The 21,693-nt window shown below is 43.2% G+C and overlaps 1 protein-coding gene across 3 annotated transcripts; it reads left to right on the top strand.

Annotated features, from left to right (window-relative positions):
- LOC142369152 (FHF complex subunit HOOK-interacting protein 1A-like) lies at positions 1–20,452 on the top strand. 3 transcript variants are annotated; one of them, XM_075451413.1, is made up of 18 exons: positions 1–165; positions 3,892–3,956; positions 5,857–6,106; positions 8,266–8,458; positions 8,535–8,756; positions 9,206–9,368; positions 9,986–10,097; positions 11,712–11,813; positions 12,219–12,275; positions 12,373–12,459; positions 14,090–14,257; positions 14,340–14,419; positions 15,109–15,281; positions 15,369–15,480; positions 16,371–17,743; positions 18,708–18,886; positions 18,996–19,116; positions 19,482–20,452. In XM_075451413.1, exons 3-18 carry the CDS (start codon positions 6,002–6,004, stop codon positions 19,712–19,714), a joined length of 3,480 nt encoding a protein of 1,159 aa, XP_075307528.1. In that variant the 5' UTR covers positions 1–165; positions 3,892–3,956; positions 5,857–6,001; the 3' UTR covers positions 19,715–20,452. The 3 variants fall into 3 exon arrangements, with proteins under 3 accessions (XP_075307528.1, XP_075307527.1, XP_075307526.1); XM_075451412.1 differs by having other exon boundaries at positions 1–137; positions 15,109–15,480; XM_075451411.1 differs by having other exon boundaries at positions 15,109–15,480.
- Positions 20,453–21,693: the final 1,241 nt, after the last annotated feature.

The following is a 21,693-nucleotide window of genomic DNA, read 5'->3' as shown; positions in this document are numbered from 1 at the left end:
CGGCACACCGAAACAACACAGCTCGGCTTTAAAACAACAAACCTCGGGATTTCTATTCGTTCCTGGACGACAACGGAGTTTTCAACGATTTTCCTTTACTTTTGGTCCCAGGGGCAAGAGTTAAAGACACCGCCGAGGTACGAAACGTCAGCCAACTCAAGGCAGGTACAGGTTACCCCCAAAAAGACTTTGTTTTGGTCATGAAAAAGCCATCACGACACATTGAAATGTTGACCGTGTCACACTTGGAGGCTTAACTGTCATACACAGAATAACAAGCTGATAGCTATGACAGGACATGCATTGCACTAGTAATGACAGTATAATAAGTAAATATTGAAAAATGGAATTGCTCAGATTAGAGAAATGAGGTGATAAAAGTTGGATGAGTGAGTGCAAACTTTAGAGAATAAAGAGTAAGAAGATGATGAATGTGCAAAGAAATGATCAAATGAGGGATTCAATGAATTAGAATAAAAATAAGATGAATTAGGGCAAAAAGATTTTAAATGTGTGGGGAAATACAAACTGAGTAAATGATCCTCAGTAGAGCAATGACAAAATATTCATTTCTGAATATATTTTATATTGTTTTTCAATTTTCTGCATTCTGTTCCCGCTCTCCAATGTTCTGCTGAGTAATGCTGGTCCACCTGTGGACATGTGTGATGTAAGCAGTATTAATAAGGTGAAGCAGCGTTCATGCTCATGGTTCACTGACCTGGACACACACACACACACAACACAACCTGTGCGGTTGTGCTCAAGTGCATTTAGAGCAGACTGTTCAACAGCAATACTGTTGAAAATCCAAACACGGAAATAAAAGAAAATGTTGTGGAAGAGATTAGGAGACTTTTATCGCCTCCTGCGGAAGAGACGTCAAATCTACAGACGTCACAGTGCACTGAAACATACGTTCTGTCCACCGGGTTACTGATATCCTGAAAAATTTCACATTGATTAACTCCATTAACATATTTTGGCAGGTGTTTATCGGTGATTTAAAAGACTTCCAGTCAGCACCAGCTGAAATTGCAAATCAAATAGCTTGTTGTCATGAACGGCAACCATCTGGACCACTCACTCATTTCATTTTTCAAGCAAAAAATGGCAAAAAACATTCTGGAACCAGCTCGTCCGATGTGAATATTTACGACACTACTATTACTTGTGGTTTCCTGTGTCAATAAAACTCAACATTTAAATGGATTATACACAAGTATTCCTCTAATTTGGGACGTTTCTTACACTAAACATTCAGTTATCAAGGACTGTCTCTATAGTTTAAAAGTCTATTGAAAGTGGAAGTTATGGAAGCCTAGAGAGGCCATGCACGATTTCAATTTTTTTTATTTTTATAATCTGATTATCTCGGGACCACAAATTGATTTTGTGATCATGAGACGATCATGACAATGATCGTTTTGTTGTGATAATGAATATATTCGTATAATTATCTCACAACTTAATATATCAGGTGAATGTACTTTGTTAGTTCGATAATGTTTGTTTTGCCGTCACTGCAAACGGGAGGGGATCGCCCGATGGGCAGCTGCTGGTGTTCTTCGCCCACAGACGTCACGGTCTGTGCTCAAGAGGAGCGATTTACTAAACAAATAGAAAATAGAAATAGAATTCCACACGCCTGCCTTGATTTTATGCCATAGATCCTCCACAACTGGCACGACAGTGATAAAGAGAAATTAAGTCAAGCATCTAAGTGGGAGCAGCTCAATTTTGAGTGAATCAAAAATCAGCCGTTGATGTTGAAACCTAAGATGGTTTTGTCACGATCACAGGTGATGGCTTCAAAATAAGTAACCACAAAAGCAAGGATGTTCTCGGCTTCCGTAGACAGTGGCTGACCTCACCTGAACTGTTCAGTTTGCAGAAAAACAAAAACAACTTGATCAAACCGATTAACAAACGATTAAGATGGATTTTTTGCATGTTCTCCCGATGCGCGCGTTGTCAACAGGGCAGTCTGGTTAACTGGTGATTCTAAATGGACCCTTAGAGTGAGTGTGAGGTCGCACGGTTGTTTGTCTCCGCGTTGACCTCGTGACGGACTGGCGGCCTGTCCACAATGTTCCGAGGTGTTGCCTGAGTTGAATAAAGCGGGTACTGATAATGGATGGATGGATGGATGGATGGATGGATGGATGGATGGATGGATGGATGGATGGATGGATGGACCAGAATTGGAGCTTTGTGGGCCCCTGTAGATCCGGGGTCCTTTGCAGCTGCACACATTGCCCTTTTTGTAATCCAGCCAAAAGATTGCGAATGATAATTGGGCAAGACAAAAATATAACATGTAGTGTTAATATAACCTATAATAATCATCTGAAATACACAGAAATAAGGAGATTTCAATGATAAATGAAAACGTCAAGTGAAAGAAAATTGATAGATAAGCCACCTCTTTCAATCATTTTAATGGTCATTTATGTGGGTTTGAGGTTTGGGAGTGTGAACTCCTCACTTTAGGCTTTTCATCAGCAGATCAGCTGATTATAAAGTTTTGATTTCTCAGTTTGACTCTTATCGATGAGGTGTATACCTTCAGAAACTCCAGCTGCTTTATGTTGCAATCTGCACAACTCAGAATGTGAACATTTGTGTAGATCAGTGTGTGGATGGGTTTACGGTTTCACTCTTTCTGCTCTGCTGTTTGAGATAAACTCAAGCTCACTTTATTTTATGTTGCTGATTTAGAAAAGTATGGCAGAACGCAACGGCTGTGCAGCACTTGAGACCTATCTAAACGTTTAGGTTTTGATCTCCACATCAGGTTTGAGAGAAAATGCTTCTGAAGCGCCTGTAAACATAACACCTAAGTGTTCTGTTGTCATATGGAAGTCCAATCCCAATCAGCTAAATGCCTGAAGAACAGGAATACAATTTTAAACAGGTCAGAAAAGACTTCAGGTCAGTCTCTGTGGGTGTGTGTTTAATCCCTGGTTTGTGTGATGGCATGAGACTGTCTGATTGACACACACACACACACACACACACACACACACACACACACACACACACACACATAGAGCTGGCTTGGGATTAAACATAGCTGTCTCATCTCAGATTACTTCTGTTTTTTCCCCCTCTCTGTCTGAAACGGACACACATTTTTCCTTATATCTTTGTGAGGACAGTCACTGACCTGATGCAGTCCCCAAGCCCCGTATCTCATAACGCTGAGTCGAAACCCTCAAACAGACCTGTCTGAATGTCTCCCAAAGTGAGGACCTTTGTAGACCCCAAAATCTACAACTCAAGGGGCTCTTTGCACACCCTATTACATAGTCTAAATAAATGTAAATTGCGGTCTCTCTCACACACATTTAAATGACTTAATTTTAAATGTTGCTGTGCAGACAATTGTGTTCAACAGAACTCTGTTCGAAAGCTACATGAATGTCTCCGTATAAATACCACCAGTCAAGAGAAAATGTTCAGAATTCCAAGGTCAAAAACTCACAAACATAGAAACAGCACACACACACACACACACACACACACACACACACACACACACACACACACACACACACACACACACACACACAAACTCACACCCTGTAATGACAACGTGATGACCACACAGCATATTGGACCAAAATCCAACTGTTTATCCTACACACACACACACACACACACACACACACACACACAGATTAGGGTCCCAGATGGTAAAGGATGAATCTCTGTGGGTATATGTCTTACCCATGTTGTGGGGACATGAATGTGTTTACACACTCACATAGCAGGGGCTTGCCTTCCTTGTGGGGACAAACAGCATGATTGAAGAATAAAGTTTAGGCTCGTGTATGTGTGCTTCAAACAGTTTACAACCTTTGTCTCGTGTCGCTCTTTCTCCTTCAGGATGCCAGGCAGCTCGGTTCATTCACCCATGACGTAGCAGCAGCAGCAGCAGCAGCAGCACAGAGGTAAGAACACTGCAGGGAGATATCTTGGAGACCTCCATGGGTATTTGTGGAATTTCCCCGGAACGCCCAGGGTGGAACTCGACGCGGTGTCACTTTTTCCTGTTTGCTTATTGCTGCTGCTGACCCATAGTTCCTGTTCCAGCCTTGGCCGTCGCTAGTTTCTAAACTAAATGAGAGACATAATCTCTGTTGAGTTACTTCTTCGAAAAGGAGGAGACCAGATATAAAAAGGACAAGTGAGGAATGAAAGATTCTCAGATTGAACGTAACACACAGGTTTAGTGTTATTTCTGTGTAAACTTCAAAGTTGGAATCAGAAATATAATCCAGATTCGCCATCATACCATTCCTGGAGCTGTGCCACGAGAGCAACTAAAAATAAAGTCCATTGTGATGGATTACCTTCCTGCCATCTCTACTCTGATTCTCATAATGTACTGAAATAAAATGAAACTAGGGACAGCATGGAAGCAAGGAAATCAGTCTAAGAATATATTTTATCGTTGGGACAACACATGGATGCTCTTTGTTCTCACAGACATCACACATGACGATGGTGGGGAACACATTGATTCATAATCTCCCATTGGTGTTTGGTTTGGTTGAGATCTGACTGAGAGCTCTCCGCAGAACGGAAGTGTGGGTTTCCCAGCGAAAGGGGATGTTTTTAAGGAAAATTAACCCTTTGAAAGACCGATGGCCTGCCAGTGGGTCATCAGCTGTTTTCTGCTGTGTATTAGAAGGTGCACAAGAGACACACAGTTGGAAAGATAAGGCTCTTTTGTTTTGACTGACAAAAAGCATTTTTCAATACGGTTACCACAGCAGGTGCAATCAATGCCAACCACAAAGTAAAAATTAACCCATAAAGATTCCAGATAATCCACTGATCAATATTTTACCGACAAAAACCATCCAACGGAACCGCCATATCTTTTCCACGGCCCATAACAGCCTAGAGATTATACGGATTGCACATGTTCATGGCTTTAAAAAGTGCTGGGTACCCCCTCCATAACTTCCAAATTTGATAGTAACAAAACAAATTTGTGCTGGAGGGATTGTCGCCAGATAGGAGGCCACACACACATATTTTGGGACTGCCCAAAGTTGAAAAACTATTGGGAAGGGATTCAGAAAGAAATATTCTCCATATCAAACATTGATTTACGTCTGACCCCACAATTTTATATCATAGGAGCACTCCCTAAGGGAAGATGGGAAAAAATGAAGCTGCATCTATTTCATGTCCTATTATTAATAGCCAAGAAGATGATAACTGTCTTGTGGTTAAAACCGCTCCCTCCCACAATACCCCAGTGGCAGGAGAGGGTGAAAAGGGTTTACGTGATGGAGAAGATAACAGCACACCTTCATCTAAAGATGGACATTTTCTCAAAAAGATGGGGCCCTGTAAGCAAATACTTAAACCGGCCAATGTGAAACATAAACAATCTACGCTATCTCAGAACCGTCCAAGTGTGATCTAGGAGAATGTCAGAAACAGTCGGATGACTGAGTGTTTGCCAAACTGTTATTTCTTTGATTGTTCAGTTTATACATTTCATGAGAAACATTGGAGTTTTCTTTTTCATATGTATGTAACAGAAAAAAAAAAAATCTGTTGTAAACTAAAAGATATGTGTAAATACATATGAATACCAATAAAACTTGGTTAAAAAAAAGAAAAAAGAAAATCCTGGGTAAAACATTCATCTTCTGTGGTCAGAATTGATTTTAAAAGTTACATTTGTAACTCAGAAACACTCCCAGTGATTGTTTGGGGGTGTCACTCACTTATTCCACATGGTTTTCGAAAAACATCTCTCAGATTACTTCGGCTTTGCCATGCACAGGCATTTTAGAGTAATTTTTGTTCCACTTTGTCCATCTTCTGCAGGCCAGAAGCTGCCCACCAAGCCCAGAGACTGATCCTGATCTTGGTCTGAGAGAGCCAGGTAATGCCCCCTGGTCCTTCCATCAGAAGGCAACATCCTCCACACGCCGAGCTGGAACATGCTATACCAGCCTGACAGACAGTCAATATGATGGCCTCGGTGGTTGTCGGGGGCAACCGGAAGAAGTCCCTCACATTGAGAGGAGTGGACCCGGAGACCTGCATGATTGTGTTTAAGAACCACTGGGCGCAGGTAATCGAGTCACCCACTCGTCTCTCATCATTAGTCAGCGAATCAGTCAATCAACCTCTCAGACAGAAAGCTCCCTTTCCTCTTGGTTTTCATCGCCCTCTATCTCTGCTGCCTCTCACTCTCAGCCTGTCCCGTTATCCTCATAATGACCGGCCGACACAGTGTGCGATTGTGTGTGTGTGCGCACATTACTGACCCAGACTTTGGCCCTTAAACACTGGATCTATTTAGAAGAAATCTCTCTCTGCCGTCGCCAAGAGAACCCACACACATTTGTGTCTGTGTGCATAAATCTGCTTTCTCTGTGTGTCTCTGTGTGTGTAGTCCTTGTATGAAAAAGTTGAGGTCAAAGGTTAACACAATCCCAGACAGTACGTTGCATTCTTTTCTTTTTCTCCCTTTTTTATTGATGTATTCCATTCATTGCCCCCCCACACACACACATCGTTAATCCAAGTTGTCTTTATGAACCAAATAATCCGTCGTTTCACGTAAAGAGTGGAAACTAATAAACAGCTTTTGTTCCTGGAATGTTAAAATGTTTCGGTCGAACCACTTGCTGCAGCGGCATCTTGAAGTTAGAAAAAGTAAATTGACACATTGTCCACTGAAGTATGTCAGTGCTGAAAGTGTTACCCAAACAATATAGCAGAGCCTGAAAAGTTGGTTCCCATTTTCTTAAAGAAGAACTGCGGTATTTTCAACATTAAGCCTCTTTTCTGAGTCGTCTGCAATGTTTTAGAACCCCCCTCACCGCTTTTTTGATGTTTACTGCTGTCTCCGGTATTTACCTAATTTTGATTCTTCTCAACCTGCTTCAGAATGGCAAGTCATGCGCATGTCCAAAAAGGTCCGTAAAAGCACCATAAACGTCCTTTCAAAATCATCAACCCACCGGAGTGGTTACTGGTGTGCACTGGTAATCCATATCAGATTTCGTTGCGAAAAGTTGCTTCTGTCGTGTTTTATTTGACATTTTGTACTGGATGTTCGTTGATATTACTCCGCCACCGCTAAGAAAATAGTGCGAGCATGAACGAGCTTAATGTTGAAAATACCGCAGTTCCCCCTTTAAAGCTGCAGTCTGCAACTCTTTTTCAAGCATAATGCCTGGAACAAAAAAAAATGAGTTCTCTAGGTCCCCTATATGTCCCGCTAGGTCCCTCCAAAGCTAGCAGGTTTGTTTACAAAATTGCAGACCGGACCGATAAAAGGTAACCAATCAGGTTACGAGCTGGGCTCTGCTGCCTGTCAATCACCGATTGTGCACGCGCGATACAAGGTAGGCTCGTCCCCACGCTTATTTATCTAGACTATTGAACTTCATTACGGGCTAGTCTACTTACTGTGTCTTCCATGATCGCAAATGACAGGTGAGTTGATGAATGAGGAGTCGTGTACGCGCATCTGGCGTGCACGTAGACGTGCACGAGTTCTCATGTGTTTTGATGGGGCGGGACAGGAAGTTGAATAACTTTTTATTTTTCGGTTAAAAAATAAGCATTTCTTGCATTTTGCGACTACGGAGGTCACCGTTTTCAACTTCAAGCGTTCTGATAGATCATGTAAACTCTTAAAATGCCAAAAATTAGGACCACAGGGTGGGGTCAGCCAAGACAGTCATGAAGTTTAGCCCTTCCATTTAACTGATTTTCACTTATGCGTTTCAGTTTGGTTTTATGCACTGCTGGGTTGCCCTCAGACCCGGACAGGAGAGGGCGGACCAACGGCGTCATTTCTTTGTTTAATATCAATCTATTCGTCAGTACTTGAAATAGAAGTTTGGCATTTTTGACTGTTGTGATCTTTGCTTTCTGAAAGTGTTTGTTGTAAGCAGGGTCTCGTTTGGAACCATGTAAACAAAGCACACCCATACAGAAACGGCTTATGCCTTCCCATAAACCACGCCCCGTTGTTATATCTTTTTTACAGAAAAATAAGTGTCAGGCTGAATTGCAAGAAAACTTGAAACTAGTGACTGTGAGCAAAAGCAAATTTTTAGCAAAACAACTGAGATGTGAACTCAAGTTAATAGGAGGGTCTTTTTCTTCAAATCATACTCAGTTTGAAGTTTGAGGAGTTGCCCCCTGTTGGGCATTTGAAACATTGCAGGTTTAAGGATCCTCCACAGACAGCCTCTGTTGGCCTTCTCTGTGCAGGTTGTGAAGATTCTGGAGAAACACGAACCGAGTCGCAGCAGCACTGGAGCGCTGAGTTTCCTCTCTGGTCACCACGGCAACAGCAGCTCAGGACCGTTGCGTCTCGGTCCCATTCCGGCCGACGAGGCCAGCGCCGTCCAGAACTACGTGGAACACATGCTCTTTCTGTTAATGGAGGAGGAGGCAGGGCAAGGTAAATTAATTAAACGTGCTTGATGGAGACCCCCTGTGTTGTTTGATCTCCTGACTGTTGATGCCCTGACAAACAGGAGGAGCGATGGGTCCCATTCTGGAGTTTGTCGTCCTGGAGGGCGTGATGGAGAGACTGTTTCTGTGGAGTCTGAGGAGACAGTTCACAGAGGACATGAAGCTGGAGCAGCTCAGGATGTACCAGATGCTTTTATCTCAGGCCAAACAGCCTCTCCTGCACCATAAACCCATTCTACGGCCGCTCATGATGCTGCTCGCCTCCTGTGCAGGAGCTGCAACCGGTGAGTTGGGGATACATTTATTCAAAAGGATTATTAACCTTTAGGTAACTTTAGAGCGTTAGATGAGACTGTTGGTACCAGGAGCCAGCTGCTGATTACTTTTTTTCTCTCAACCTTCGTAGGGGAGATGTTGTGCTGTACGGAGCGATTAGCCGAGATGACCAATCCTTGTCTTATAGGGAATTAGTTGAAGGTGGTGTTCCTTCACCCATCTGAATGTTGTACTAGAACAGTAGTACTCAGCGGCCTATTGTTGAGAAAAGTTTTTGGGTTTTTATAACAAAGCAGCCAGTGCAGCTGGACCCATCGTAGGGGCCCAACACTGTGAGACTTTGGAGTTGGTTTAGCTTTTCTCTCATCCCAGGAAGTTGTTTCGCCTCCTGTAGGTTAGGCCAATAAGATGTAAAATCTGTTACGTAGTTGCTAATCACCTGCGATCCTTCCTGCAGACAGTGGCGGTGTGGTGGAGGCGGAGCTGGTCCTGCTGCTGAACCAGCTCTGTGTGGCTCTGGTCAAAGATCCTTCAGTATTGGAATTGTTCTTCCACACCAGTGAAGACCAAGGAGCGGCCAACTTCCTACTCTTTTCCCTGCTCATACCATATACACACAGGTAGGAACACATACAGGCTCATGCGGTCACATACATCATGGATATAAAGGGGTACGCCAACACACGTGTAAATGAATAATAAAGTACACCCTCTTTCAATTCCAAGTTTTTTTTTTTAGGTATTAGGACATGATAAAAACCCAAAGGGGTTCTTAGCAGACCTTTAATTTAGATAATTACAACCTTACATGAACAAAGAAAAAAACCACATGATATTTGACGTCACCTCTATAAAAGCAGACATTTTGGTCCGGAGTATTCAGGTGGCTGTTAACACAATGTCAAGAAGGAAGGACCTCAGCAATGATCTTAGGGGAGCAATTGTTACTGCCCACAAATCTGAGAAGGGCAATGAGACCATTTCCAATCTGGAGTCCACCATTTTGCAGTGAGAAAGATGTTTTACAAGTAGAAGAAACTCTGATCAGTTGTCTTCCCATGTGTGGACGTCCCAGCATGTTTGTCTCAAAGTTAGACTGTGTAATGTTCAGAGAAACTGCAAAAAAAAAAACAACAGCTTCATCTCAGACTCTATGGGTCTCAGTTTATTTGTTACATGTAAAGTTCCCGATGGTTTAATGAGAAGAAGAAAATAACTTTTATTTTCTCTCTTTCAGGCAGGGTTTGGTAGGTCAACAGGCCCGAGATGCTCTGCTGCTCATCATGTCTCTGTCGGCCTCCGAGGCTCGAGTTGCTCAGCACATCGCAGAGAACACGTACTTCTGTCCTGTAAGTAAACAAATACCCAAAGACGAACACGAGCTGCTGCTGAAAGTCTGACAAAAGGAAAGAACAGCCCACAAGAACCAAAAAAAACCAAAAAAAACCCTCACTATTCATTCGTGACATGCAACTGAGGAGACACCAGCTCCTCAGACTGTCTGCTGGCGCATCTTTCATGGTCATTTTTAAGTCTGCCAGAGTGTCTGCAAAACATAAAATTTCAGGTATTTGCCCAAGATTATCCCAAGGCCACAGCGATTTGCTCTCACTTGCCCTTGTACAAGAAAGGACCTGCTACATTAGTGCAAACGGGATGTTTTTAGCCCCTTTCAAGATCGCTACGTTTTGGTCTGTTTCAGTCTTACCCCGCAATGAATTCAGTTCGTGTTTAATCCGAACATAATACTCCATAATTAGTCCAAACATGATCAGTGATTATTTCGACAGACTTTTATGAATCAGATGGCTTACATGAATGGAATCAGTAGGTTTTTTTTCTCTTCCTCACATAGCATGAGCCCTGTTTCCTCATTCATCTCCCCTCTGCATTGTAATCTCATTATTACAGGTTATGTAATGAACTAATGAGCTCAAACTGCTTCCTCATGGGAGCGATGGTGTATGGAGCGACAGGCGGAAAAGTGAGGAAATACACAAAAGGAGCCAACGAGGGAAAAGAATTGAGGAAAAAATCGAGAAATTGGGGAAAAAAGCAAAGGGAAACTTGCAAATAAATGCAAAATATTGGAAAAAACCTTATTATTAATAAACACACTGAGGGCTACAATCTTTTTAAACAAATCTGTTTGAGCGAGAGAAAAAAAAAAGAGGGAGCATATATGAAAGCACAAGCAAAGGCCCTTCAGCACGTGCCACCTGAGTCCGTGTTTGTGTGTGGTTGTGTGTGCCAGCTTTCAGCCCATGTGACCACACTGTGACCTCAATCTTTCTGGAGAGAGCAGATTAGTAAATCAGTGTGAGATTGGCTCGTCCACGGAGAGGGATTAGCAAGTCTGCACTCGATTGGACGGCTGCCTGATGGCTAACGAGACTCCAGAGCTGCTGCTGCTGTTGGATGAGGATACTTTTTCTTGCTCTTTCATTGCCCCGTCTCCTCCCATACAACCTTGTTCATCACTCCATAAGACCTGTTGCCACTGATTTTCAGTCCAGCGCGCAAGCCCTTTCCAAAACCATAGAAAGATCATGTATGGTACAAACATTTGAAATGACATGGAGAGTCTTAGTAAGCTGCTGTGTCACCAGAACAGCTCCAGTGCACCATCCGATTGATTCCCCATGTTTGTACCCGGTGCCACAGAGTGCTAGCTCAGATCCCTTCACTGGGTTGAGATCAGGTGACTGTGAAAGCCAAAGCACACCGTAGGATTCCCATCACCCTTCACTTCCACTTTATGCAATCTGAATAACATCTACTGTGGGCAGTGGCTGATATTTCTTTTTTTTCTAGTCGTGCCGCGTTGACTTTGCTCTGAAACTGACAACATTTGTTGACACTTAATTTTGAGTAGCTCAATAAATTTGTAGGGTTAAGGTTTTGTCTGTAAATGAAAACCTTCTGGCTAGAATCTTGTCCTTCTCTGTCCGTGTGTGTTACAGGTGCTGGCCACAGGTCTCTCCGGTCTGTACTCGTCTCTTCCAGCCAGGCTGCAGGTTTACAGTGAGGACTGGCACTGTCTGGATCGGGGTGACTGGCAGCAGGTAATTATGACTTTAGAAAAGTTGGCATTCCAGTGGAATGTCTATTACGGGTACTTAATGGGTTTGTTTGCCAACTTTGACAAAGAGCGTCAGTGCTAAATTCAAAGTGGCCTGTCGATAGCGTGGATGTTTATTTCAAAACTGCCGAATTCTCCCCCACAGAGGTGCAAAGTGAATCTGAGCTAATAAGATTTGTCCTCTGAGCACAATTTCACAGCAATCCTTACAGTAATCGATATATTTCAGTTGGGACCAAAATAGTGGACGAACCAACAGAAATGCTGGAATACTTACACACATATTGTGAAAGCACTTCATTTAGTAAATGACATGATTTATGTAATGAGGAAACCTATGAGCGACCGTGAATGAATGATGACGCTTAACTACATTTTGGGTCAACAGGTTCCAGCTCTCGTCCACTTCTTGCACTCACTGAACTTCTGCAGTGCTGTTACCAAGGTAACAACAGCACACAAACACACACTCGTAGGTAATTATCAGGCATTTTTAAAAAAGACCTCTATTTTTACTCAAGCTTTTTGTCTGTCTGTTTCAGGTGGCTCATCCCTCCATCCGCTCCCAGTTACTGAATTACATCTACAACGGTTTCCTTGTGCCTGTGCTCGCTCCCGCTCTGCACAAGGTACCGCACGTCTACCTGTTTCCATACTGTTGTCAATGACTCAAAAAGGACAAAACACAACAAGAAAAAACCAAAAGTACAATAAAAACATCAAATCAGAGACAACGGGGACGACAGTGACGTTATGATTCTTCTTTCTTAACTCAGGCTTTTCGGGCTCTTTGGACGATCGCATAAAATGTGTGTTTCGTAGCCTATGACTGTACAGGTTTAAAGAACGTAGGACTCACAACAGCAAAAAGCGACAATGTCACTGCAGTTAAGACGAGAGAAGAATGCGATCAGACAACAGCGAGCCGTGCAAAGTTGTAACTTAATGTCTACTTGCTGATAAGCTTCATGGAGCTTCTAAAATTTGAACTTCAACACTTTTGTACACTCTTTTTGTATATAGCCGCTCCAGTTCAGAGTTGCTGGAGAACGTCCAAACTCTGTACAGAGGTATCACGGCTGACATTCAGAACCAGGAATCTTCTTTCTGTAAGGTGGCAGTGCTAACCACCGCACCACTGTATATTATCTATTGCCATTGCTGTATTCTGACAAAACTTTAGAATGCATCAGCATTTGCCTAACTCAAACTTTCCATCAGGTATTTGACCAAATAATACTTTTTTTCAATTTCAGATAAGCGCTTTCATTGTGTTTGTAATGTGCGACATGAGGTTCAACACTTCGGTGTGACATCATTTTAATGTTTCCTTCCTTCAATGTTCTCCTTTCTTTTTTTTTTTTAAGACAATTTAATCCAAAACCCTGAACACAAACTGCTCCGAAGCTGGTTGTGAGTTCTGCCTCAGTTACCATGACGCTGAAATCGCCGACATTTTTGGCTCTACATACCTCTCCAAGTCGTTATTTTTGCTTCGTAGCACACCCCTCCGAAAACCCAGCAACAGAACAGAAAACACTGCATTTCCTGTAATATAAATAAAGCAGAACACACAATTACACAATTTAAGCGAAAATCCCCAGAAACAGAACAACCGATATAAAACCTTACAACTGAAAATTCCAACGTCTCAGAAAACACAAGTTTTCGGAAACAAAAGACAACAAAACATCACAAAACACAACTGCCGAAGGGGAAACGACTAAACAGACAATGTGACATCGAAACGCCTCTTAAAACGCAACAGAAAACAGCACAACAAAAAATGAAACATGTCATCACAGGGATGACAACAAAAACCTGAACTGCAAAGCGGAGAAGAGGAGCAGAAATCAGGCAACAAACTAAAGATCTCACAAAGTCACAGCAACGCAACTGAAAACATGGCAGAAAAAAAACAAAAGAAAAGCTAGAAAACACAACGCTGAACGAAGAAAATCAAGAAAAAACATTTTCCGCTTTTATGTATCCTCTTTGGAAGATTTTTTGTTTTACGAAACAGCGCATTTGAACTCGCGTTTCCAGAACAGTCCTTTGGGTTTTTGTGAAATACGGTGAACTTCTGGGTCGTTCTTTTGGTTAAATGTTGTGTTGTTTTCGGTTTTGTTGTCGTGCTTTGACCCTCAGGACCAGCACGTATAGAAAAGCTGTTCTGTTTCGCTATTGTAAAACTCGACAGGCCAACGTCCTGTTTAATCCCATCCCTGCGCTGATAATCAGCCGTGTCTCCGTATGTAGCTGACGGTGGAAGAGGTGATGACCACCACGGCCTACCTGGATCTGTTCCTGCGCTCCATCTCTGAGCCCGCCCTCCTCCAGACCTTCCTGTCCTTCATTCTGCTGCACACACACGACAACGTTCACATCCTTGACACGCTGGTCAGCAGGGTCAACACACCGTTCCAGGTATCACTCACACAGTTGTGGCGCCACCTGCAGCTGCTTCATGCTCTGTTAGTGAACCCTCCACCTTTTTCCCTTCCTTCAGTTGGGAACGGTGTCGCTGGCTCTGTTCAGAACTTTGATCGGTCTCTTCTGTGAAGACGTGATGCTGCAGCTGGTCTTCAGGTCAGTCCCTCAGACTCACTGTGCCGAAGATGTACTTTTATTTCACTTATAAGATGGGTTCACGAGGAATTACTCACACTTGGTACATAGCGGCGTGAGTAAAGTTTTTCATTCTGGATCTTTTTCCTTAGAATGTGAATCAAATGCTTTTACAACACGTTATCAAGGTGTCGGGTCCCTCAGCTGGTTGAGGGAGAGGCCCACGTGCAGAGGCTGAACGCCCCCATCACAGCAGGCCCGTGACCTGGAGCCTTTTACTGCACATCATCTCCCTATAAGCCCACATTTCCTGTCTTTCTGACTATTAAATAAAAGACTCTAAATCCTGACAATAATCTTTTGAAAATAACAAGTCATATGCGCAGGCAGCTGTGTCTTGCTCTTAACCGAAGGTCCAGTGCGGTTGAGGTCTCAAGATGTAACCTCACCAATAAAACACTTTCTGACAGTATTGAGCAAAAATCCCGATCCACATCTCATTTCTGTATATTTTTCTTCCACGAAGCCAGACTTTCTTGTAATCTTGCAAAATGGTCGGGTGGAACAGTTCTCAAATTTTTTTTTAACCTAAAAACTTGGCCTATCTCAGCATGGTGTGCAGAACAAAAAAGGGAGGAAAAAAGGCCACAGGGGGGCGGTAGTGAGCAATCATATGCTGGGACTGAGCTGGGTGGTTCTTGTCTCCTCAGATATCTGATTCCCTGCAGCCACCTGAGCCGGACGCAGCGCTGCTCCTTAAATCTGAGGGACTGCTACTCCTCCAGCACCACTTCCTTCCTGCTCCTCATGCCCTCCTGGTGCCCAGTGTACTTTCAAAACACAAACACGCACTCAGAACATATCCACCTGCCCAAAGCAGCAGGTCAGTGCAACCAATACGCACGCAACATGAGGGGAAACTTTCAAAGAAAATTACAGCCTAACTTGACTTTCTGTATGTTTTTGTCAGATCTTTCAGTGTCAGACAGTGTTGGTTACTGTCGTGGTTCAGATTTTCTGATGGACGTTAACTACCTTCAGTACCTCTGGGATGCTCGCCAGGCTATCTCCACCTCACACAGGTTAGTGTGTCTGGTCCTTGAAAACATCAAAACTACTCTGGCTGACCTTGATTAATGTGTTTATACTGAAAAGCTGCTTTTTCATGGTTTTTGGAAGATTATTTTTGCATAAGGAAGGGAGATTTACAGAAGAGAGAGTTACTTATAGAGACGTACATTACGCTGTGACTCCTGTACATCATTTGACCAATAATGGTTTTGCAGACTAAAATTCTCAAAAGAAATAATGGTTTTGAAGTGTCATCTACTGGAAAGCTGGCGGTCTTGCACTGACAGTTAAATATAAACTTGAAGATATTGTGATTAATATTGTGAATGAAAAAATAAGCTTCTTTACCGCAGAGGCAGATAGATAAGCACATCCTCTCTCCAAAATCAGCAGCACATCTCTTTGATATAGTATTTAAGCTTTGACTCACTCACCACAATAACTGATTTGAAAGGTCAGCGCCGTGTCAGGAATTCTACCTTGAGCACTGTCGAGGTAGTTTAAAACAAGCCTATTCAGCTCAAATCTTACACGCAAACCTCTTTTAAGGAAGTGAAAACCAAAGATAAATACTGATACAACACCTTGAAGGATCCTTAAATAAATTCAAAAAGTTTATTTAAGGAAATTTCTTTTTTAGAAAAGTCTGATACCAGGAACTACAGTCAACTGGAGTCTACTGCACCAAGCACAGTTGGCTGTGTTGTAAGATCTCCAGGTGTTTTGTATCAGATTGTTGGGATGGAGAGGTTATCTAAGGAGGATGGTGTTGGGGAGAGGGCTCAGGTCCTAGATGACCTAGATGACTGAGAACCTACACCGACATCAGAAAGACGGTGAGAAAAGAATGCTTTATGCATCCACCATCTACAGCTCTGAAGGTTTTTGGTTTTGTCTGCAGGGCTTGTCGGTTTTGGTCGGCCCCATACGACGGCATCGACCCTCCTCCCCAAGAGTACCGTTCGGACACACCAGGAGACGACATCGAGGATGAGGAGGAGCTCATACAACGAGTCAAGAGCAACTCCATCTGCTCTCTGGCTATCACTCCTCCCCCCTCAGCCCTCTCCCCAACACCCTCCTCAGATACCGTCTCCATAAGCAACCAGACAGGACGAGGCAGCTCAGCCCTGGAGCTGGAGTGGGACGACATATTTGCAGACGAAGATGTCTCTTTGTCCGTGGCATTAAATGCGGCTTTAGCAAATGGCAGTTTCGCTGCGGAGGCTGACAGATGCAGTTTTTCGCCGGCACCTCAGCCACTACTTCCTCGGCACATCCAGGAAATGCGACGGAGCGCTACCAAGCTAGTGCGCGGCTCGTACGTAGAGGAATCAGAGTTTCAGGACGACGTCCTCGTCTACGATTTAGTTGCCAAGAAGGACACGAAGGTAGCCATTTTGGAGCGCATCAAGGCAGCAAATCGACGATCCCATGGAAGCTTCTCAAAAGGGCAGCAAGTGTCAATGGCAGTGACATCGACAATGTCAACAATGTTGACAACAACAGGGAGGACAGTGATAGAAACCGTTAACAGCATCATGTCGTCACGGAGGAGAAGCGAGGATGGAGGGAGAGAGGAAAGAAGGAGGAGTGAAGACTATAACAAAATGCTGAGGAGGAAGAGTGAGGGTTGTGGGAAGGAGCTGGGAAAGACAAAGGAGGAAGGAGAAGATGACATGAAGAGGACTGTCAGACAAGGAGAGCCACATCTCTTCACCAACGGTTTTCATGCAAAGGATGACATCATCGACAAATTTGACGACGTTGACGAAGACATTGAGCCTTTAAAGCAAAACTTCAATCTGAATGACATCACAGCATGTGTCGGTCACATGCACACAACACATCAGCAGCATACACATCACAGCACACAACCCACGCCATGTTTAGAGACAAAGTCTTTACCCAATGGCCACTATGAACCCGAGCCACATGAACTTTGTCTGTCTTCAACAAATGCCAAGCGTCCAACTCTGCCTGATAAGAAAGTCACCAAGAAGAACGACTTTCTGTCTCAATACTACGAGCTCATGCTCTCTTTAGGGGTGGAGCCAGAGCCCGACGACATCACGGACGACATCGGCGCTTTCAGGAGCCGCGTTCGAGAGCTGAGGCGAAAACTTGAGGAGGAGAAGGAGGAGCTCGGCAATGGCACTGGTTTTAGCTTCTCGTGGGATGACGCAGGAGATGAAGAAGAGACGGAGGCTATGGAAGAGGAAGAAGAGGAGCAGGAGAGGAAGAGCTGCGGGAAATATGGAGTTCCATTTACAGGTCAGTGTTTGTCCGGAGGGAATGAAATGCTAAAGTAATTTAGCAGCTTTGTTGTTGTGTAAGGGTGGGTTTTACTTAACCAGAACCACCATCAAAGAGAAAGAAAAGAAATTCATTTCACTCCCAGCCCATGACATGTCAGGACACCCTTTGATGAAATAAATACGCAGGGCATCTTTTAGCATCAGTTTTCATCCCAGTTGTGAAAAGGTTGGTTCTAAGCCAATGCTATGCAATGTATCTTTTTTTTCCTAATCAAGTAGATTTGGTGCTTAATCTTAATAATAATTGGAGCTAAAATGGTCCCAAACCAAATCTTGCTTATTCCTCCACCATCACTTCAGCTTCTTTTTTAGGACTTTTCTTTGTCCTAGGTAAACACTACCGACAGTTCCCGTCCCGAGCTTTTACCCCGAAGTGACGGTAGAAGCTGGTACACAGTGGGAGGAGAAGGAAGACAATGACAGTGATCACGGAGTATAACCACATGGGATGGCATACATCTCATTTGTGGAAAAAAGGAGTAAAGCGTGTTTACTTGTTAGCTGTTTGCACAGCGTTGATAGTGTCTTTCAAGAATCCTTTTATTCGCTACTGTTCCATAAAACGGAGACGCCAACTCATACACATCTGTGTGTTTTATTGTCCTCACCTTTACTCAGACTTTGGATTATCCATTAAATGTTTTGATTTCGTACATAAAACTCTGGTTTTGACGGGTTTATTGTTGTTTATCAGCTGGCGAGTCACAGAATTTTAACATTTGTAAGGCAGGACTCGACTCCCAAAGCTGTCTCCAGTCCCCCTAATGTGCATCAAGTCTTTTCTGAAATAGGCTAAAACTCCCTCAAGGGAGCATATCAGGTTTCTTTTCATCATTTACTTCCCCCTTAACACATTCACATCTTATAAATAGAAATCCAAACACCACTTCTTTCCCCTGTGTTTTCCCATGGTGCTCTAGGACCTTTCATCAGCGTCCTGTTATCCCGGCTGGAAAACCTTCTGGAAAACACCATCGCTGTCAACCTCCTGGTGACGGGCATCCTGGCTCAGCTGGCGTCGTACCCACAGCCTCTCCTGAGGTCCTTCCTGCTGAGCACAGACTCACACAACCAGCCCAGCGTACGAACACTATACCAGGTAATGCCCACACACAGCTCAAACATCCCTAATTTTTGTTTCTTTCCCATAGTTTGGGGTTTCCGTACGATAATGTTGTGACTGTTTCTATTCTTGTGCGTATTCGTAGGTGTTGGTGTCGGTGCATGCTCAGATTGAGCGTTACGTGGCAGACAGACCGGACTATCCCACCCTGGTCACTCAGGCCTGGAGGTTCTTGTTGGCTAAAGACCAAGATGCCAAATTTAGAGGTTAATAAATGTGCACATCGACAGGTTGTATAATCACGCGGCTAACATGAAGATACCTGCAACTCTCATTTTATATTGCTCTGTGAAATGTGAAGTTACGGAAAAATTGCTTAACTGTCCTGGAATTTGTACACTTTCAATTCATATGGATTAAATTAGATGTATAGTGTGAACCTGAGGTGATTACCGGAGTTGATAGGAAGATTTTAATAGGTTTAGACGCAGCCAGGATCACCTGAATCCACTCTTTATGCAAAGCTAAAGACAGCTTGTAGGAAGTGTCGTCTGACCGCATCAAAAGGCAGAAGGGCACATACATTCTAAAAGGATTTCAGACTTGACTGATTTGCTTCTGTTTCTCTCAGAGTGCCTCCAGTCTCAGGGTGGGGACTTCATCTTAGACCCATCTCTTCCCAATGGTTCCATGAAGAACGCTCTGCCTCTGCCTCCTCTCAGTGTCTTGCCGCCCTGCCCTACAATTCCTCCTCCGGCCAAGAGCCGAGTGTTCGCCATTGTCCTGTTCGCCGAGTTCCTGAAGGAGCTGGCAGCCACCGCCCAGGAGCACAGCATTGCGCCGGACTGTTGTTCAGAGGAATGATACGAGCGCAAACTCCTGGTCTGGCTGCGAATATCTGCCTGTGATGTGGCCGAGGATTTGTTGGACTGAAAGTCCAAGCCCAAAATGTGGAGCACAAATAATCTCACTGAGGTTTAATGCAATTGGTAGGACTAGTTTCAGAGGATATTACAATAAAAAAAAAGAATTTGTATGCACATGATGTACATATGCCTGACTGCACTTGAAATTGTTGATGTTTCCCCCTTTGATTATGACTTATATTTATGAAAATGTTTTAAAGGAGATTATTTTAAAGTTAACATGAAGTTATCCATATATTTGTGGGGTGTGTGCAAATAGTTCTCTGCTTTCTTGAATCTTTGCACCGATTTCTTGTAAAAATGTTTGACATTTGGTTCAAATTGCTGGGGGGGACGTATGCAGCTGCCATTTTTAAATCAACTTCCTTCTTAGGATGGGACACTCAATGCAGAAACAACTTAAAAATACAACTTACCTTAAACACACTGAAGTGACTTTACATTAAATAGACCTAAAAGATGTCAGATTAACTAACAATGCTGCAAACAACTGCCTGACTTTTGGCAAGTTAGCCACCAGCATCTTGAGCTATATTTATGTAACTTTAGTCTGTTTTGGTGCAGCAATTCATTCCGTCATATAGATATATATGAATACTGTCTATGAAGGCGAAACACTGAAAATGTGTGTAAAACCACAAAGCAAATTTTCTTTCCAAGTGTCTTTCTTCCATTAAATGGAGTTTTAAATTCTAGTTTCAAAGATACGTTGTCTTTTGTTGTGAGCCATGTCTCACAAATGAGCAAAAAGTGGGGCGAGTAAGGCTCGGAATCTCTCCAGACTTCACACTTTGCACTTCACAGAGGCAGATTCCCCGCCTAAGATGTGTTCGCACAACTAGAAACACTCTGAAGCGGCATCTGCATGGAGCACACGGGAAAGTGGTGTTTTGTTTGCAGCTCGCGGAGGATGGTGGATTGTTTTTCCTGAACTAGCCATAATAAAAACTAATGCATTCGGATGTATATGTAATATTTCCATCTAAATTCGGGCCAGCAGAAAAGGGTACGAAGCGGCAGCTCACATGCACTTGCTGTGAATTCTGTGGAGGATTAGCTGCCATTTTCACATTGTTTCACGGACTCGTTTTCTGGACTTTTACTGGGTAGCTGGCTGTTAATGCAAAATATCAAGACCAAACGTGGACGTAAGCATTCTCACGTCAAGTGCGTGTGTGAAAACTACCTCAGACTGGCAGGAGAGAACTCAACTTACTGTGGTCAACACCTATGAATGCCACAGGGTTTGTGACAGCTGATGCCAGAGGCTTGTGTCATCGAGCTGTTCATTCATCTCTGTTTTAACGAGCAGGGTGTTTTGTCGAATGCCCCGAAGCAAACTCTTTAAAAAACAAAAATGCCACGAACGTTCGCACGGATACAAAGGCATACCGACAGGAATTTAGTGGCTATCAGTCAAAAACTTTGTGATTTTAGCAAAAACAATTTTGGTAATAACTCAGGAATCCTGTATTGCAGTTTTAAGTTGCATGTTAAAGGAAAATTCTGTAGAACTGAGTGATATCTAGTGGTAAAGTTACAGATTAACAATTAAATACGCCAAACCTCAGTCTTCTCTCTCAATCATGTGGGAGAAACAACGATGGAAATATCGTATTCCTATTTTTGGGGCATTTGGAACCAGACAATGTGAAGTTTATATGATGAAACTAAGTGAGTGACTTTCATCGTGAAATTATACATCAAACCCCGTGTGCCGTGTCTTCCTGTGTGTATTCCCTTTCTGTTGTAGCCAAGAAGTGAGTGAGTGCTGCCACCAGCTGGTGCAAAATTCCTGGACACTTTTCTCCTGTTTCGATCTACTTTGATAAACTGGTGGCGCAGAAAACCGCTGGATTTTGTCCTGATTGCATGCATGACACCTTTAAACAGTTAGAAATTATTTTACAGCTGAGA

Source organism: Odontesthes bonariensis, chromosome 19 (assembly GCF_027942865.1).
Source record: "Odontesthes bonariensis isolate fOdoBon6 chromosome 19, fOdoBon6.hap1, whole genome shotgun sequence".
Classification (NCBI taxonomy): domain Eukaryota; kingdom Metazoa; phylum Chordata; class Actinopteri; order Atheriniformes; family Atherinopsidae; genus Odontesthes; species Odontesthes bonariensis.
The sequence above is the reverse complement of the archived record's forward strand: the minus strand, read 5'-3'. Positions and strand labels throughout refer to the sequence as shown.

Bases quoted from the DNA above. Each gene is read 5' to 3' on its own strand.
- LOC142369152 (XM_075451412.1), top strand. From the start codon at position 6,002: ATGATGGCCTCGGTGGTTGTCGGGGGCAACCGGAAGAAGTCCCTCACA. The intron at 14,258-14,339 runs GTATCACTCACA...CCCTTCCTTCAG, and splicing joins GGGTCAACACACCGTTCCAG to TTGGGAACGGTGTCGCTGGC. The intron at 18,887-18,995 runs GTAATGCCCACA...GCGTATTCGTAG, and splicing joins GCGTACGAACACTATACCAG to GTGTTGGTGTCGGTGCATGC.